This window comes from Aplosporella prunicola, assembly GCF_010093885.1.
Source record: "Aplosporella prunicola CBS 121167 unplaced genomic scaffold K452scaffold_17, whole genome shotgun sequence".
In the NCBI taxonomy this organism is placed as follows: Eukaryota; Fungi; Ascomycota; class Dothideomycetes; order Botryosphaeriales; family Aplosporellaceae; genus Aplosporella; species Aplosporella prunicola.
This window is the reverse complement of record NW_022983545.1, coordinates 558096-574776: the sequence shown is the minus strand read 5'-3', so window position 1 is coordinate 574776 and position 16681 is coordinate 558096. Positions and strand designations below refer to the sequence as shown.

The following is a 16681-nucleotide window of genomic DNA, read 5'->3' as shown; positions in this document are numbered from 1 at the left end:
CGTCAGGAAGCAGCAGCAGCAGCAACAGCAGCAGCAGCAGCCGGAGGAAACACACCACCACCATGACCCGCTCCCGCCGCTACCCCAGATCCCCTCGCAAAAAGTCCCCCACACCAGCAGCATGGACACTGTGAGCCGCAGCATGTCGCGATACCGCCGTCAGCGGCCCGCCATAGCTACTTCCCACGCTGCACATGCGCCTCCCATGCCCGGCTCCATAAAACGCGCGGGAACGCTGCCGGTCGGACCATGCCCTGCCCAGGACAACTCCCCCCTCACCCGCGCCCAGTCCAACCCAGGCGGGCCAACACTTGATGCCGAAGCTGAGCATCAGGCCCGCCTCAGCGCCCAGCTCAAGGCCGAAAAGCGTGCCAGGGCCGAGGAAGCTGAGCGCTCACGCCGCTTGGAACAGCGAGCTGCAGACCTCCGTGCGCGACAGGATGCATCGCGGGAGAGGTCTCTACTGGCACGGAAAGATGAGGAAGAACATGAGCGATTGGTCGAGCGTCAGAGGCCGCGTACTGCCAAGAACAGCAGCTCTCAACACGGCGGCGACGGAGCTGTCATGCCACCATCCCCTCAGAGCCCTGAACCCAAGAGAAAGTTTGGATTCTTGCGCAGGCGCAAAGAAGAGGAACCGGCCAAGTCAGCCGACGTTTCTGGTCATGGCAGGCAGAGACAAGTCAGCGATGATCTGCCAGATACCATCAGGCCGGGGGGAGGAGGCGTTGTGCCTGGCATTGACGCACCGATTTCGGCAGTCAACGCGGGCGATCGTCGCGTTCTCGTCGAGTGCAATCGGTCTAGGATCCTGCTTCCCGTCACGCCCACCACTACTGTCTTGGACCTGATTCGATCCGCGTCGACCTGTCTCGCAGAGCCCATTGATGCCAAAGCGTCCGTCCTCCTCGAGGCCTTCAGCAAGGCTGGCGTGCAGCGGCCGCTTCGTCACTATGAGCGCGTCAGGGACATCATGAACTCTTGGGATGATGACAACCAGAACAGTTTGGTCCTGGTCGATTCTCCGACTGGAGGCAACGACCATGACTTGAGTGCTAGCTCGGTACCAGCAGACAAGCCTCAAGGATTGTCCTGCTCAATGTACTATTCGCAGAAGCCAGGAAAGTGGACCAAAAAATGGGTTACGCTCCGTAACGACGGCCAGATACTGTTGTCAAAGAACGAGTCAGGCAAAGACTCCAGCAACATGTGCCACCTTTCGGACTTTGACATTTACACGCCCACTGCCCGTAACGCTGCAGAAAAGGTCAAACCGCCTAAGAAGGTCTGCTTCGCCATCAAAAGCCAACAAAAATCCACCATGTTCATTTCTACTTCTAACTTCGTCCATTTCATGTGTACTGGTCACAAGGACGATGCGGCCGATTTCTACAATGCTGTCCAGGGTTGGAGGAGTTGGTACTTGGTAAACGTCTTGGGAGAGGGCTCAAAGAAATCAAAGACAGCCGCGGATACATCAGCACCCGATGCTGGAGAGACACATTCGGCATCTGCCAGCCAATCTACGCAAGCTCATCACCGGCCAGCCAACTCTGTCGACTCCCACTATCAATTAGGGTCGTTCAAACCATTGATCGACGTAGGCCGGCTCAACCAACCGCCAGTGTTAGAACAAAGCAGCGTTTTCCATTCCGAGGATAAGGACAGTGGGACGACGAGCAGCCAAGAGATGTACACGCGGAAAATGTCCTTGCGGAGTCGCAGCCAACCCCCAGTCGCATTCCCGTCTCACATGGCTGCAACCACCGAACCCCCATTAAGCCAGTCAGCAACTGACTCTTCGGATGATGGTACTTTTGCGGCCAACAGTCTCTTGGGACGTGCATACTCGCAGCGTCAGAAGATGCAACGTGAGCGTGAGCTTGCCAGCAAGCAGGGCGGTCCTTTCACTGAAGGTCCTTCGCTTCTTAAGAACCATCTTGATGGCTATTCTTCGCACGCATCTGCAGAAGACGCCATGCCTAAACGCATGTCGTCCGTGCGTAGTACTCGTGGCGCAGGCCATGCGGGCGATGTCAAGCGTTCGAACACCACGCGCCACGGGCGTGAAATGCCAAAACCACTTGTCGACCTGACGCCGCAATACAAAGCACCGCCGCAGTTTCAAAAGAAGGGCAAAGGCTTCCATCCCGATCATGTTGGACCAGGCGGCCTCATTGACTCGGCAACCAGCCCAGACGTAGTAATTGCCGTTCCTCCGAGCCAGGATTGGCGAGGGCGGAGTACTGCGACCAGGCCAGCGACCAGCAGCGGCCCTAGTGCAGATCGGACAAAGAGTTTGAGAGGTCACGGCATGAAGATCCACGGTGCTATGAACAATCATTCGAACGTGCCCGAGAGCGGCGACGACGCTTTTACTGGTCGCGGGCTGCTCGCGCACCCTGAATATACAACAGCAGCTCCAATACCACCCCATGGTCATGGAGTGATGGATGGATCGAAGGCGAAAGGACCTATGCTAGACATGTCGGAGAGCAGCCAGTTTGCGCCAGGAAGTCTCCTAGCAAACGTCGCCGCACAGAACCCTACGGTTCCAATCATTGACAGGGAGAGGAAGCGGAGTGTTGATCTGCCGACTGGTGAGAGAGTCTAAAAGGCATTGGAAGAGTGATTGGTTCACCAAAACAAAATTTGCCCGTCCCCGATACATTGGCCGGAGAACGTTGTTATTTTCTTGGTTTCGTCTACGAGCTTCCTGCTTGGAGAAGCCGAATATTTATTTTTGTCTCTTCGCTGTATTATACCCCAAGGAGCGCTTCTCTTGGGAAGAGAAGTCCGTTTCCGCAGTATTACTTTATGCTTTATCCCCTAGCCACGCGTTTTGCAAAACGCGGGCTACTATTTCGGAATCATTAGGCACTATTGCCATTATTCGACACTTATTTGGTTTCCAACAATCCTTGGCGCTCAAGCAATGAATTTTCTTAGAAGCTCGTTCCATGATCATGACAAGGGGCTGGCCAGATGTACTGGATGCCCTCAAGGATGTGTCAATCGACAAGACGTGCATCAGGAACAAACTAGTAAACACAGTCTTGCACCAAAGATGAATGGTTAGAAGTTGGAAGCGGTGTAGATGAGTGAGGTGGAGCAGATGCATAGTGAGCTTCTCGTATCGCTGACGAGTCAAGGGCGGTGGAAGCCTGAAGCGCAACCAGCTAGTATCTAGGTATCTAACGACGCCGACGATGACAGCGCGGGGTCAGCCCACGCCATGCCATGGCCGTGCCACCTGATTCACTCCACATCGACTATCGGGCGCTATCGTTCCATCATTGACGTCGTCGCTGCCGTGGCGAATACGAGCGAAGACCATTGCACCATCGTGTCCGCGAACGCTGACTCACTGCTCAGTCATGCCGCCGCCGGCGGCCACGGGATTGCCAAAGAATCTTTTTACGAACGGGATGGAAGGCCTGTCCGCGTACACAGGAATGTGGTGGGTTCCCTTTAGCTCTCGGGCGGCGGGGCACGGCGTGTTGGCAGAGCAACCGTGGATGGAGGCGAGAGCGAGCGCCCTCAATATGTAATTGCTGCGTCACGCGCGCGCGTACTAGGATGGTGCGATGTGAAGATGGCGTAAGCGGTGGTGGATGGATGGGTGAGACGTATACGAAGTATGGTACGGGTGCGGCTACGCTTGTTGGGAGCGGGAACGGCAACGGCGGACAGAAATAATAACGCGAGGACGGGTTTGGAAGGAGTGTGGGCTATTGATTGCCGGAATTGATGATCAGACTGTGGTTGACTTGGATCCGCGCGCTTTACCGCTGAAGGCAATAATGGAAGATGAAGCCGGTAAACTAGCGGGTAGTAGGGGCAAGGTGGGCGACAGTGGCATGGGAAAATGAACGACGTGGGTCTGAGAGGGACATTTCGGTGGTTCCCACGTGTAATCTACCAGTTTATGATGGCAGCCAAATTTCTGCCCATCATGCATCGAGATTTGAGTTGCCATACGACCCTGCTCCGTCCTTCGTCGTGGCATTCAAGCGCTCTAGAATATACTCGCCCGCCTTTATCGGGGAATATTTTGACGGATTGGATTCCGAAATGCAGCTCGGGAGTGTCTGTCTCTGTCAGTACATTGTCGTGTGGGCGACAAAACCTAGACAGCATACCTCGACCTTCTGGTCATAATTGATGCTGAAGAAAAATGGTACACTGTACCGCGCATCTGTCGTCCGGTTCACAACGCGATGTACAGTTGACTTATAGATGTCATTCGTCCAACGCATAAAGAAATCGGCTATGTTAACGATAAGACCGCCGGGGACCTTGTTGATGGGTATCCAATGGCCAGTAGGAGAGAGAACCTCGAGACCCGGGGTCGAGGAGGGCAGGAGGAGAGTGACTTGTACGAAAATGTCAGAAAAATGTTCACTGTCCACTTTAACCACCAAAACTTACAACACTCATAATCCGAGTGTGCGCCCAAACCCAGATTCTCGTCCGCCTTTTCATTAGGGTCCAACGGCTTTGGATCTTTAGCGCCAGGGTAATGCATCAGCCTCGCAATGCCACCAGGATGCGTCATCATCTCGTCGAAGTGGTTTTCCTCCAGACCCAAGCTCAGCGCGAACAGTCTGAACATGTGCCTCGCCAGCCCCAGCACCTGGCTGTAGTATGACTTCACGCCCTCAAAGAAACCAGGAAGGTCTGCTTCGGACGGCCACAGGTTCGCGCCCTCGGGATATGTGGTGCCGTCCACCTCGACGTATTTGCCATCTCCGCCAGTTGAGTCGAGGCGCGTCTCGTAGCCCCAGTTGAAGCCCTCTTTAGTCTCGGCTTCGCCCACAGCACTGGTATACTCGGAAGGTTCGTATCCACGGTGCAGCGTGCTCTGCTTCATATGGATAGCCTCCTTCTTTTCGTGAGGGAGGTCGTGGAAGAAGCGCTTGGCTTGGTTGAGGATGTCGTCGCAGACTTCGGCCGGGATTCCATGATTGGTTATGGTAAAAAAGCCAGAGGTGATGCAAGCAGCGCGGATCTGAGCGGCCACGGTCTTGCGGTCTTCAATGCTCGACGAGAAGGAAGGGGCAATGTCAATGGTTGGGATTGTGAACGAAGCGTCAGCGGGAGCGGAGGGCTTAAGGCGTGATGCTAGGTAGGAGGCGGCTCCTGCGCGCGCGGCTTCCGACGTAGCCTTGTCAAAAGTGGGAATGAAGGGCGCAGTCGCAGCGGTAGCCATGGCTAGAGGTGTTGGAGTGCAGAAAAACAATGGCGATCCTCACCTTTATGTTGCCAGACGTGTGGGGTAACTATCGGTTGCTGCATGAGTCGTGCCGGATTTGTACGTCATCCGCCTTCCTACCTACTTACAGAGGTATCTATGCCACAAACAACATCGCGTAAAGAATCCTCAGCCAGGCGATTGTGTCAACAGAAAACAAATGGTATCTCGAATTTACCCGCAGCTATCTAGCTAACTGATTTATCTATCCGCGCGCCAATCCAACCAACCGACACCCGCGCCTGCCAAATGCCAGCCAAATTCCCATGCCCATGCCAGCAATGCAGTCGCTCATAGGAGCATTACAAAAAAGATAAGAGATGGCGCTGGTCCATTCATCCGTTGCTTTTGCGACGGTGATGGCTGAGGCCAGGGAAACATAAAAAAAATACATACAAGAAGGAAAGTACTGGCGGACCAGAGCAGAACCGAGCCGACATGCAGCGGTTCGGAAGAAGAGAAATAGGAAAAAGCTCTAATGGAGAGAGACGTCTGCGGAGCAAGCGAGTCCAGAGGAATGGAGGTAGAGACTGTTTAAGCAGTGGGGTCGATGACGACGGGGTAGGAGGGGTAGTGCTTCTTGTAAAGGTTCTGGCAGCGGGCGTTGTAGTCGGCGGTATCGCCAATGAGGGTCTCCAGCTCAGAATCCTCAACACCAAACTTGGCCAACGGGCCCGATACAGGTGTGGCCTTGTCCCAACCGGGGCCGGCAGAGGGGTTTTTAATCCATGCAACAAGCATGTCGTTCATGTAGTCGGCGAGCTTCTGCTCAGCGTCGGTGACGTCGCTGACAGCCTCGAAGCACTGGTTGCCGCCATGGAAGAAGGGAACCTCAGAGCCGTGGCTGGGACCAAGACCGGGAACAGGGAGCACATTGTCGTAGTTGCCGAACCAACGGTACGCCCACGTCGGGTTTGTGCTAGCGCGCAGGTCCAGCAGGTAGTCGGTCGCGCACCAGAAGCGCGCGTCCGCGTAGCTGTCGGCGCTCATGAGCTTCTCGCTGCTGAATTCGGAAGAGTTGTACGCGGCAAGCAGCTCCTCGTCCGGGATGAAGGCAAGGTCAGCGTCGTACGTGTTAATCCACGTGTCGAAGTCGCCGACTTCGGCAGCGTATGCGTACTGGAAGATGGCACCCTCCTGGTCGCTATTGCCGACGATCATAGGCAGGCTCTTGGGGAAGTTGCCCGCCTTGTAACGTGCAGGAAGGTCGGCCCAACGCGTGATGTTGTCGACGATAGGGGCAAACCAAACGTTCTGGGTGCTGTTGAAGGTGGAACTTTCAATGTCGTAGATAGACACATTGCGGAGCTGGTCCAGGGTGGTAATGGTCTGGCCGGTGGCCGCGGAGACATCGGCCATAATAGTCTCGATGCCGACATTCTCCGGTGCGTAGTTGGGGCCAGACTGCGCGTTGGCGGACATCTCGATAGCACCAGCGACAAAGGTATTGGGGTTGTTCCACAGATAGTGGTCAACCATCACACCGCCAGAAGAGTGGCCACCAATGACGATCTTGGTGTTGTCACCACCAAAAGCTACAAATGTCAGTCATTTTGCTGATCAACAGCGTGCTGGGCAACTCACCCTGAATGTTATCATGGACCCATTGGATGGCAGCCTCAACATCAAGGATGTTGAAGTTCTGAGAGACTTTGCCATTGGCCAACTCGGTAGCATGGGGAGCACCGAAGATGGACTCGCGGTAGTTGAAGTTGACATAGATGACATCCTTCTGCGCAAAGTTGCTGCCCTGCCATTGAGGGTTGCTGCTACCTCCAGTAACCATAGCACCACCGTAGATGTAGACAAAGACCTATAGTGCCGTTAGTCGTGGTTATTCTAGTTGACGCATAGGGATGAACAGTTAGGAGAAATCCTACGGGAAGCTTGTTGCCGCTGGCAGGTGCCCAGATGTTGAGATTCAGACAGTCCTCACCTTGGGCCGCGAGGGAGCTGCTGATGCCAGCCTGGGCGCAAGTCTGGCCATAGCTGGTGGCGTTGTAAAAGTCCAGAGACTTCTTGGGGCTCTGGGGCGCCCTCCACCGGTTCTGCCCCGCAGTGGAAGCGGCGAAGGGAACGCCGAGGAAGACGTGGTTGCCAGTGCCGTCCTCCAGATAGCCCTGAACCACGCCTTGGCTTGTCAGGGCTGAGGGAACACCGTTACAGGAGGCGCCGGCATCTCCCTTGAGGAGAGCGCCGGTAGTGATAGCAAAGCATGCTGCCTTCTGCAGCAAATCGGCAACAACACCCATTGTAAGCGGTTAAAGTTGAAGGTGGTTCGATAGGTGGTTCCAGTGACGACAATTAAGGACTAAAGTATAGAGACTAAGTAGGGATGATGACAAGCCGGGTTGGCTGAAACGGACGAGCGTGAGAAATAGATCGAGGAAAGTGGTGCAAGAAGTAGTCTGCAGGAATCCATGAGGCGAGCGGCTCGAAATTGGACTCGACCAAAATTCCGCAGGTGCTTGGGCTTCAGACGGCGAAAGCCGTACACCGCTGTGGTCATTGCCGTTAAGGGCAAAATAGGCACATTCGTAAGGCTAGCCGCCCCGCGCAGAGGGCAAAGACCAAAGGGGGTGCCGGGCCGCAGGGGCTCACATCTGGCGAGGGAAACTTTTTTGCCCTGCAGGTGGCGCAGCCTTGGCGAGACCTCAGGAACGACGGCCGCTAGCCCAGGAACCAGATCTCACGCGATCGAGGCGCATGCGTTGCCCCTGGGCTAAAGAAAATGATGCCGAGGCAGCCATGTTGCTCGAATTGCGAGGCCATACGCCGTTGACGCGTTCAGTGGAATGGGGTTTGTATAGGTATGCAAGACGAAGCAGGGTGATGGCGATTGTGATGGAATTGCAGCTCTCCCGCTAAGCGAGAAACCGAGGCACCGGCTGTCGGCCGTCGGCGGATCGATCTACCTACGTACCTACCGTACCTTAGGGCTGCGACACCACCAACCTCATCTCAAACATCGGCCGGTGACCGCACCATTGCATCGTCCATCAAAACACCAAATTTCCACGGCTGCGTCCCATCCGCTCATACCTATGTACGGGCGTACGCCGTCCCACGTCGTCGTCACGATTCAAGCTTTGGCCGGTGGCCAGTCCATTCGGCCCGCCAAACACCTAACTACGCCCAACTTCTACTCTAGCCTCCGCCATGGCCGCTCCCGCCAACGTGATATTCCTGGGATCTCCCTGCTCTCGGCCCGTTGTGCTTTACGCTCTTAGGAAAGCCTTCGCCGGCGGTGCTGAATTTTACGAGATCAAGTCAAAAGATGGCTGCCACAGGGTCGTTGGTTCATCCTTGGGTCAGTGACATAACTGCTAGCAAGGCTCCCTTAGAAAACCCGGTGCCATGGCCTCGATATTTCAGGCAGCCTGGCTGTCAAGGAGAGTAGCGCGATGGATCAAGGATCTCCTTTGCAACCCCAAGGGCCACGGCTGAAGTCCAGATGTGCGGCAGGGATCGGCCATCGCATCCACGTTTGATCAGCGCACATTTGGCTGATCCGCGGACCTCCATCCGGGCCCTCAGCTACGATTCACGGGGTAGGGCTAGACTTGCTGCTGTGGAGTTCTTGTACGAGTGAAAAAGGCACACTGCCGGCCGCCCCCGCGCCTCCCAGCTTTCTTCCATCTACCTTACCTATACACCAATACCATGTTGGATTCGACACTCGGTCAGGTGGTGAGTTCGCACAAGTGCCCACAGGTGATAGTGCGTCGTACTGATCCGTTCCAAAGGTGTCCTGGTACATCTGTACCGCTGCGGCGGGCCTCTTCCTGGTAACGAGAATTGCCGTGCGTTGGAGGAAAATGGGCGGTCTCTACGTGGATGACTACCTGATAGCAGCCGCGTTTGGCTGCCTAGTAATAGACCTGGCCATCCAACAAAGGATGTACAACATCGGTCTAACCGACATGGCACATGTTACTCGGCCTCACTTTGTTGAAATGATGAAGGTATGCCAGTCTGCAACTGTAAAGTTTTTCCAAATTCTGACCTCATCTTTCAGCTCATCTTCCCTGGATCAATCTTTTACACACTCTCTCTATGGTTGATCAAGTCAGCTCTGGTTGTCTTCTATAAGCGCCTGGCAGACCGTACATCCCTTCAAAAGATTTACAACGCTACGCTCATTTGGCTCTTGGTTTCGTACGTCGTAATTTTCTTCGACACAGTTTTCAGGTGCTACCCGTTCAGCCGGATATGGTCAACCGACCCCAGCCAGGCTTGTCCTCCCAGTGCATCGGTAATCAACTACTGGCTCACAATTACACTCAATATTTTCACGGACATCCTGATAATCTGCCTTCCTTTGACCATGGTGGCGCGCCTGAAGTTACCGTTGAAACAGAAGCTTGGTGTCGCCGGCGTCTTTGCGCTCGGATTTTGCACTGTCGTTGCGTCGAGTGAGTACACTAATCAAAATTACTACACTCTCAATTTCCTGCAAGGCACTGACGCGATATTATCTAGTTATTCGTGCAGTATATTCTCACAAAAACGAAACAATGCTCACCTGCACCGTCTCCATGGTCGAAACCGCCGTCGCTATCATCGCAACCTGCCTCCCGACCTTGCGCGTTCTCATCCTCGGACACACGTCGCGCAATGGCACTTATCCCAGCCGCGGATATGAACTAGGATCATCTGCGCAGGCTAAACACAGCCACTTGGCCTCGCATAACCACGCTACAGTGAGTGGTGGTACCCATAATAAAGTGCGCAACAACGGGGTGCCAATCACGAGAACCGATTCGGAAGACGAACTGGTCAAGGATCTGGCTGTTTATGGATCACACATGCCCACCAATCCTAAGAACGCCGCGCTCAAGAATTGGCCGGATAAAGACAAGGATGCGATCGAGGTTACGACGGAGTTTGCGGTCTATCCCGAAAGTATCCGTACCGTGGACATTCACACGCCCGGTCAGCAGGTTTGAGATTTCTTCAAATGATGTCTTTCTAATACGTCCATCTTGGATTTTCTTTTAGCTTTGTCTTATATCCTATTTTGTTTTCCCTTTATTTGTCTTAGAAGCGTTATGAGCGGTCTCCCGACATTATTTAGGGGGTTATATTTTACAGCAGGATACCAAACAGGTCGGCGGTCATTCTCCCAAGACGCCAGAGACAGGTACTTCTTTCACGTTCAAGAATACAAACGGCGGACTTAAAAATCCAGGGTACGATATTATCTAGTGTATACGCTTAGTATTATGAACAACATTCGCATTAGGCGAAGATCTTACTTTTTTGCTTCTATCTTCTTTCCAGTAAACAGTCACTATACATCCTACAGTGCAGTGCTCTAAGCCCCACAAAAGAGTTTGTTTCAATGGTTTTATACACTTGCAAATGCTGCTTGCTCATACGGGCTACGGTAGGGTTGTTGTTCATCGATCAGGGAGAGTCCAATCGTCCCAATGCCATGGTACCGGATACAATGCACGTGCGTGGTGGGTCGAGCGTTGATCCGCTCGACGGAAAACTCCACTAACTGCATAAGGCATGTTGGTGGCCCGGAGATATGTAATGTCGTCCCACCCGGCGCGAAGGAGGTTCTTTTCTTCCCAGTCCAGACTTTCACACCATTGTTTTCAGTCACGCACAAGATCAACCCAGGCGAGGCCAGGACCACACGATGCTTAAGCGTGCGGTTACGGCCCGTACACTGCACGTGCAGCCGCATCCTTCAGGACAAGCTTTACGGCCAGTATGTCGACCGTCAAAAATAGGCGCCCAAAACGTGGCAACCCAACGGCACGGACGGAGGTGCGGGTCTGCGGGGGAGTACTAAGGTAGGGTGTGGCGTTTTATGTGGGAAGTGGACGGTTGTCATAGGTACAGTCGAAACTGGTCACAACGGAGCTTGACAGCTGCTTCCAACCGTTGAATGTGTTTGCAATTTGGCATCCTTATGGCATTGGCTGTGTATAAGGGTTCTCTCTTTATAATGCTTAAGGTGAGCGAAAGGTGACTCGAACCCTAGCCGGATATAGGGTTGACAGGAAGATGCTGCTGACCAGCTCAATCGTTGCAACCATGAAAGGGTACAACGTTTTGTGCATTGCCATTTCGGAAGCTTTCTGATGTACGAGGTTGCTGGAAGACAGGAAGAAGGCACGTGCCTTTCGTGCCTGCCGTAGCCGCTGAAGGGTTGCTCTTTCCGTTTGCCCTTCCATTCATTTCACTAGGTACCTACCTAGGCAGGTAGTTAAAGCTTGTGCCGACACTCCTATGATTTGTCCTTTGCAACACTACCCGCCGCTCCTCTCCACCACCCTGCACCGGATCCTGGATCCTCCGGTGAGAGAGCACTTTCAAGGGCTTGCTCGCTCCTCACCATCTCCCAACACCCTACACCAGACCTTCAGCCCCGGTCAGGTCCTGTGGCGTTCACGATGGCAAGCGTCGACGTCAGTGTCACGATTTACTGACTATCTTGAAAATCTGACTGACTAGCTCTAGGACCACTCATCTAAGTTGATCCTCAGTCGCGACATCCTCCGAAGGGTTGTCACCATCCTCACTCTAAAGGGTGGCCATGAGGACGACTGCAGCATGATCAAGAAACAGTACATCAAACCCAGCAAGCGCTATGGTCAGCCAGTCTCTGTCAATGATGGAGAAGAATACGAAGTCCTTAAGCGTCTGCACGAACTCGCGGTTGAGTATGACGGCACGCTTCGCAAACAGGGAGATTTGATAGCCTCTGTCGAGAGCCAACAACCTTTAGGATTCAGTGATGCCATGCCACTCCAATCCGACAAGGTTGTCTCTACTCAAGCTCACATGGAAGATACCTTTCAAGTCGACAAGGAAGTTGATTCCGTGCAAGGCTCACAGAGCATCAGTGATGGCCAATCTGTCGGTTCATTTGACTCATGCCAGCCGGAAGTATCTCCTGCACCTTCCACTCCTCAGAATGGACCAGGATCAATATCGCCTCGCGACAAGTCTGATGGCGGCCTCCCCTTGGACATGCCTACCGAGAAGCGTCAACATCAACACAACAAGCTTGGCTCATCCGATTCCGATGCTTCTCCCCCACTTCAAATCAGCAATACTACTGTCTCCTTCGAAGCAACTATCACAACCAACGATGGCAGCTCCTCAAAGGTTCCTTTCAGCTTCCGCGATATGACTCAAACCCTTGAGAACATTGCGGCATACGTCGACTGGAAGAATTCTGCCAGTGGCATGCATTGCAACGTGGATTTCAACAGCTTCATCAGCATTAGGAAGTTCACTTCTGAAACTTCTAGTGCTCTCGTGGTGCGCCGCGGCTTGGGAGATGAATGAGAATGTCAATTTCAATAACACCACTTCGATCAAGTAATGATCCTTGGGGATGCGATACTTTTTATGAAAGCATTGAAATCAGGATCAGGATCGGAACGGCGGATACATAGGAATTTTCAGTCATGATCAGTGGGTCGTCCTGGCTCTGCATTGCGAGTACTGAATGGTTGGAACGGTTTGGAGATGGATAGTTTCAAAATCAAATCGATGCTTACGGTCCATCACCGCTTGAGTTTGAGCATGGATGTGTGGTTATGAATGGTCGGTACGTGCGCAACATCGTCGGCGGTATGGAGTACATGTTTATTTTGCTACGCGCCGTGGAAATGGTGGCCGCCATCAAGCTGCATCATCCAACCCCGCTGCCAGCTTTTCTAAACCGCCGTTCCATACACCCACCCAAGACTGCCAATACCGTCCTCCAGTTGCAGCTGCACAGCATGACAAGAGATGCGGCGCCTGCTCTTGCCGCCAGTATTGGTGCGGCGGCGCTGAGGCAACGCCCCAGGACAGCACACGGAAGCAGAAAGGCATTGATGTACAGCAGCAACATCAGGGGCGGAAAGATGCGCTGTGGTAATCCGGCCGTGGGACTGCAGCGATGACCAGTCTTGCAACTTGCTCGCCTTGCCGCCTCAGAAGTCATGCAGCCAGCCGCGCCTCTGAGGCGGGGAAAACAGAGGACCAGGAACCAGAGCTATGAATATCGGCGGTATCATCGCGGACGGGGGAGTAGAGCAGCGGCCCGCGGCGGCGACACGCAGCAGCCAGCACGCCCAGATAATGGGCCGCGCTACTCGCGTTGCAAGACGACGGTCAAGCCCATGAGGCCAAGCATGACGGTCTTGAGCCAGGGGTATTCGCTCAGCAGGATAGTCACATAGCCGACAAAGGGAATGTACGCGAATACGGAGCCGATGACGTCGCGCTCGCGGTTCAGGAAGGCCTGGCCGCGGGCGTACAGCTCCGTATCGTCGGCGACGTTGTTGTCGCCCTTGGTGAGCAGACGCAGAGGGTTGAGTCTGTCCAGCAGCGGCGTGGTTAGCTTATTGCTCGCAGGCTTGTACGGTATGTCTACTGCACTCACCCTCCGCCGAAGCGCCTAATCACACGGTGCACAATGGGGATGTCCTTCCCGCGCACATTGTACACCACCACCTCGCCGATCTTGGTGTCTTTCGCCCGGTTCCATAGGAACAGCAGGTCGCCGCGCTGGAACGCCGGCTCCATGCTGCCAGACAAGACGACGACAATGGGTGACTGCGAGTCGGTAATGACCGAGAGGCCTTTCCAGAGCATGAAGGCTGTGCTGAGCACCAGCGCAAAGTTGAGCGCTTGCATGGCGACTTGGCGCGGTTGCATGCCCGCAAGGGGCCCGAGGAGCTGCTGCATCGACATTGTGGGGGAGTGGTGTGTCCGAATGGCGGCGGGGTGAGGCGGGTGGTGGTGATGCCGGCGGGCAGATGAAGCCAGGTGTTGTCGCTGTCGCTTCCATGGCTGCAAGCTACCCCAGATCTGCTACCCGGCGCTTTTCTACATCTGGTAACGAGGCGTATCAGAACTTATAGCATTGCTTATGCAGTGACCGATAGTCTACTACCACGGCTTGATTTTTGAGCTCAGCTACATATCTATAAACGAGGAACTCGTTCGCTCGCCCGTATTTGTCTGGACTGCTCAATCGCCTCAGCGCAACCATCCCAATGGTCCCCCTCGATACCATGGCTGCTGATATGCGCAATCATGCGCCCAATATCGTCAGCCCAGCCGTCAATTGTCCCTTCATCAGCAGCCTTGTCCCTTATGGCCTTCAAACTCGGTGTCAACTGTAGCGGCATTTCAACCGGGTATGAGCTATCAGCAAAGACGAATGCAGAGGGCCTGTTGGCTTCGCGGAAAGCAGCGAGTATGCGATGAAAATACTGGAGATGATTGTGGTTTGAGGAAGATGGAAGCAACTTCAACGCGTTGCGAAGGACGCGAAACAGCTCATATTGATATGCGAGCTGGTTGAGCGCGGTGTAATAGTAGTCCGAAGACTGGAAAAGGCGGTTGTGTGGCGCGTAGTCGATGAGACTAAGTTGAATTCTTGTGCAAGTTTCTCGGCGGATGAGTAAATCGAGCGTACTTATGGACGCGACGGGTAGCTCGGACTCGCGTTTGAGCCGTTGAATCCAGTTGACTAGCTCAGTATACACCTGCTCTGATTCATAGCTTTGATGTTGGGTAACTGGCCGACTGGTTGACTGAAGACCGAGTGTGGTGCTTGTGCGAACATAATCGAATGTGGGTGCAACGGGAGCCGGATTGTAGGTCCAAGGAGGTTCTCGTCCGAATGGATCTGTGTTCAATGGGAGGTTGTTGTTTTCATCCGAATCGTCTTCCACTGAAATCCTGTTAAAGGACTGTCTGTTTTCTTGTCTGAAGCGACAGAAATGGCGTTGTTGCTCGGAATCATTTGGTATGGGGCAGGTTCTAGATCTGTGCCGCCTAACTCTGGATATTTCACCCGCATAACTAACAGGCGACGAAGCGAAAGTACATGTAACCCAAGCAATGCTATCTGGACAGGATGCGTCCCGCCGTCTAACACAAGGTCTGTTGTGCTGCGGCATTGTGAGATATGAGTGCGTTGATAACGATGGCAAAGCAATAATTGCTGAGTAAATATTTGACAATGGGTTGGTTGAAGTGTCTAACCAAATGACGTTGGAAATAATATGGAGGACAGCAAACAGAAAGAACATCTTGGATCCAATTGGGGAATATGGAAAGTGCAACATAAGGTAGATCAGGAAGGCGCCAAGTAACGTACAATGCATCTTTCAAGTTTATCTACATGAAAGCCTCGTAGGGCATCTAGATGGTTCCGTCTCTTTAAGGCAGAACAGTGTACTTTCTCAGGTGCTCAGGGACGGCGTCACTGAGGTTCTTAGACTCGAGCCACTTCTTGGAGAACAAACGTTCAGCGTATCTGTAGGCGCCATCGCAAAGAATAGTGACAACGGTGTGGCCCCTTCCGAGCTTCTCGGCGACTTCCTTGGCGGCAACAACGTTCAGGCAAGAGCTGGCGCCAAGGTAGAGGCCTTCCTCGTCCAAGCACCTGTAGACCATGGCAATCGTCTTCTCGTCGCTGATATGCAGGGAACCATCGAGAAGGCCAATGTCAGGCTTCAGGTTTTCCGTGACGCGGCCCTGACCAATGCCTTCGGTGATGGAGCCGCCAGAGCGGTCCGTCAGCTTTCCACCGCTCTGGATGTACGAGTGCAGGACGGATCCGGGCGGGTCAGCCAGGAACGACTTGACGCGTCCATCCGACTTCTCCTTCAGGTACCTGGTAATGCCGGCAAGAGTGCCTCCGGTACCCGTGGCGCAAGTGAAAGCGTCGAGCTTGCCCTGGGTCTGGTACCAGATCTCCGGGCCGGTCGTCTCAATGTGGGCCTGACGGTTGGCAATGTTGTCAAACTGGTTGGTCCACACGGCGTTGTCCATGCTCTCGGCGTGCCTCTTGGCCTGGTGGTTGTAGTTCTGCGGGTTGTCGAAGGCGACGGCGGGCACAGGGTAGACCTCGGCACCCAACAGCCTCAGCAGATCGATTTTGCCTTGCGACTGGGTGTTGGGCATGTAGATGACCAGCTTGTAGCCCTTGGCACGGCAGACGTGGGCAAGGCCAATGCCCGTGTTTCCGGCGGTGCCCTCGATGACGGTGCCGCCGGGCTTGAGCAGGCCCAACTTCTCGGCATTCTCAACGACGTAGAGGGCGGCGCGGTCCTTGACCGAACCACCGGGGTTTTGAAACTCGGCCTTGCCGAGAACCTCGCAGCCAGTCTCCTCGGAGAGTTTCTTCAGGCGGATGAGCGGCGTCTTGCCAATTGCTGCGAACGTGGGGCGTCAGCCGAGGAAAGAGGGTGGCGGCGACATGGTTGGCGTACCGTCGACGAAGCCGCGCTGGATGCCCTGGGCCTTGGAGACGCCGATGGCATACTGCTGCGCGGCCTCAATCTGCGAAATGTTCTCGGCGGCCCTGCACGCAGTCGCGGCGAACCGCAGCACTCTTGTCCGAAACATGGTGTGGTGTTTTTCGGTAGATCGAGATCAATTGGCGCAGCTGGAACT

The 16681-nt window shown here is 54.2% G+C and overlaps 9 protein-coding genes across 9 annotated transcripts; 3 read left to right on the top strand and 6 right to left on the bottom strand.

The window, feature by feature from the left end:
* Positions 1 to 73: 73 nt before the first annotated feature.
* K452DRAFT_198472 (uncharacterized protein) lies at positions 74 to 2605 on the top strand (the record flags this gene model as incomplete). Its single annotated transcript, XM_033535991.1, has 1 exon — positions 74 to 2605. A coding segment is annotated over one exon (2532 nt), but the record flags the coding sequence as incomplete, so codon positions are not given.
* Positions 2606 to 2714: 109 nt separating this feature from the next.
* Positions 2715 to 3249, bottom strand: K452DRAFT_54111 (uncharacterized protein). Its single transcript, XM_033546821.1, has one exon. It carries the CDS (start codon positions 3119 to 3121, stop codon positions 2816 to 2818), a length of 306 nt encoding a protein of 101 aa, XP_033396032.1. The 5' UTR covers positions 3122 to 3249; the 3' UTR covers positions 2715 to 2815.
* A 704-nt stretch (positions 3250 to 3953) lies between these two features.
* On the bottom strand, positions 3954 to 5212 carry K452DRAFT_230542 (uncharacterized protein; the record flags this gene model as incomplete). Its single annotated transcript, XM_033537103.1, has 3 exons — positions 3954 to 4091; positions 4143 to 4375; positions 4432 to 5212. The coding sequence occupies 3 exons, from the start codon at positions 5210 to 5212 to the stop codon at positions 3954 to 3956; spliced, it is 1152 nt and encodes a 383-aa protein (XP_033396031.1).
* A 209-nt stretch (positions 5213 to 5421) lies between these two features.
* Positions 5422 to 7845, bottom strand: K452DRAFT_319823 (uncharacterized protein). Its single transcript, XM_033544267.1, has 3 exons — positions 7135 to 7845; positions 6839 to 7067; positions 5422 to 6789 (listed from the first exon to the last, which is right to left on the bottom strand). The coding sequence occupies exons 1-3, from the start codon at positions 7504 to 7506 to the stop codon at positions 5789 to 5791; spliced, it is 1602 nt and encodes a 533-aa protein (XP_033396030.1). The 5' UTR covers positions 7507 to 7845; the 3' UTR covers positions 5422 to 5788.
* An 856-nt stretch (positions 7846 to 8701) lies between these two features.
* Positions 8702 to 10331, top strand: K452DRAFT_54084 (uncharacterized protein). Its single transcript, XM_033546820.1, has 4 exons — positions 8702 to 8944; positions 9001 to 9219; positions 9273 to 9669; positions 9737 to 10331. The coding sequence occupies exons 1-4, from the start codon at positions 8918 to 8920 to the stop codon at positions 10201 to 10203; spliced, it is 1110 nt and encodes a 369-aa protein (XP_033396029.1). The 5' UTR covers positions 8702 to 8917; the 3' UTR covers positions 10204 to 10331.
* A 1333-nt stretch (positions 10332 to 11664) lies between these two features.
* Positions 11665 to 12565, top strand: K452DRAFT_319821 (uncharacterized protein; the record flags this gene model as incomplete). The annotated part of the gene is made up of 2 exons (XM_033544266.1): positions 11665 to 11679; positions 11732 to 12565. The coding sequence occupies 2 exons, from the start codon at positions 11665 to 11667 to the stop codon at positions 12563 to 12565; spliced, it is 849 nt and encodes a 282-aa protein (XP_033396028.1).
* A 793-nt stretch (positions 12566 to 13358) lies between these two features.
* On the bottom strand, positions 13359 to 13957 carry K452DRAFT_230912 (uncharacterized protein; the record flags this gene model as incomplete). The annotated part of the gene is made up of 2 exons (XM_033537124.1): positions 13359 to 13587; positions 13653 to 13957. 2 exons carry the CDS (start codon positions 13955 to 13957, stop codon positions 13359 to 13361), a joined length of 534 nt encoding a protein of 177 aa, XP_033396027.1.
* A 239-nt stretch (positions 13958 to 14196) lies between these two features.
* K452DRAFT_335395 (uncharacterized protein) lies at positions 14197 to 15183 on the bottom strand (the record flags this gene model as incomplete). The annotated part of the gene is made up of 1 exon (XM_033545225.1): positions 14197 to 15183. The coding sequence occupies one exon, from the start codon at positions 15178 to 15180 to the stop codon at positions 14197 to 14199; it is 984 nt and encodes a 327-aa protein (XP_033396026.1).
* An 11-nt stretch (positions 15184 to 15194) lies between these two features.
* Positions 15195 to 16650, bottom strand: K452DRAFT_273982 (uncharacterized protein). Its single transcript, XM_033539170.1, has 2 exons — positions 16498 to 16650; positions 15195 to 16440 (listed from the first exon to the last, which is right to left on the bottom strand). The coding sequence occupies exons 1-2, from the start codon at positions 16631 to 16633 to the stop codon at positions 15443 to 15445; spliced, it is 1134 nt and encodes a 377-aa protein (XP_033396025.1). The 5' UTR covers positions 16634 to 16650; the 3' UTR covers positions 15195 to 15442.
* Positions 16651 to 16681: the final 31 nt, after the last annotated feature.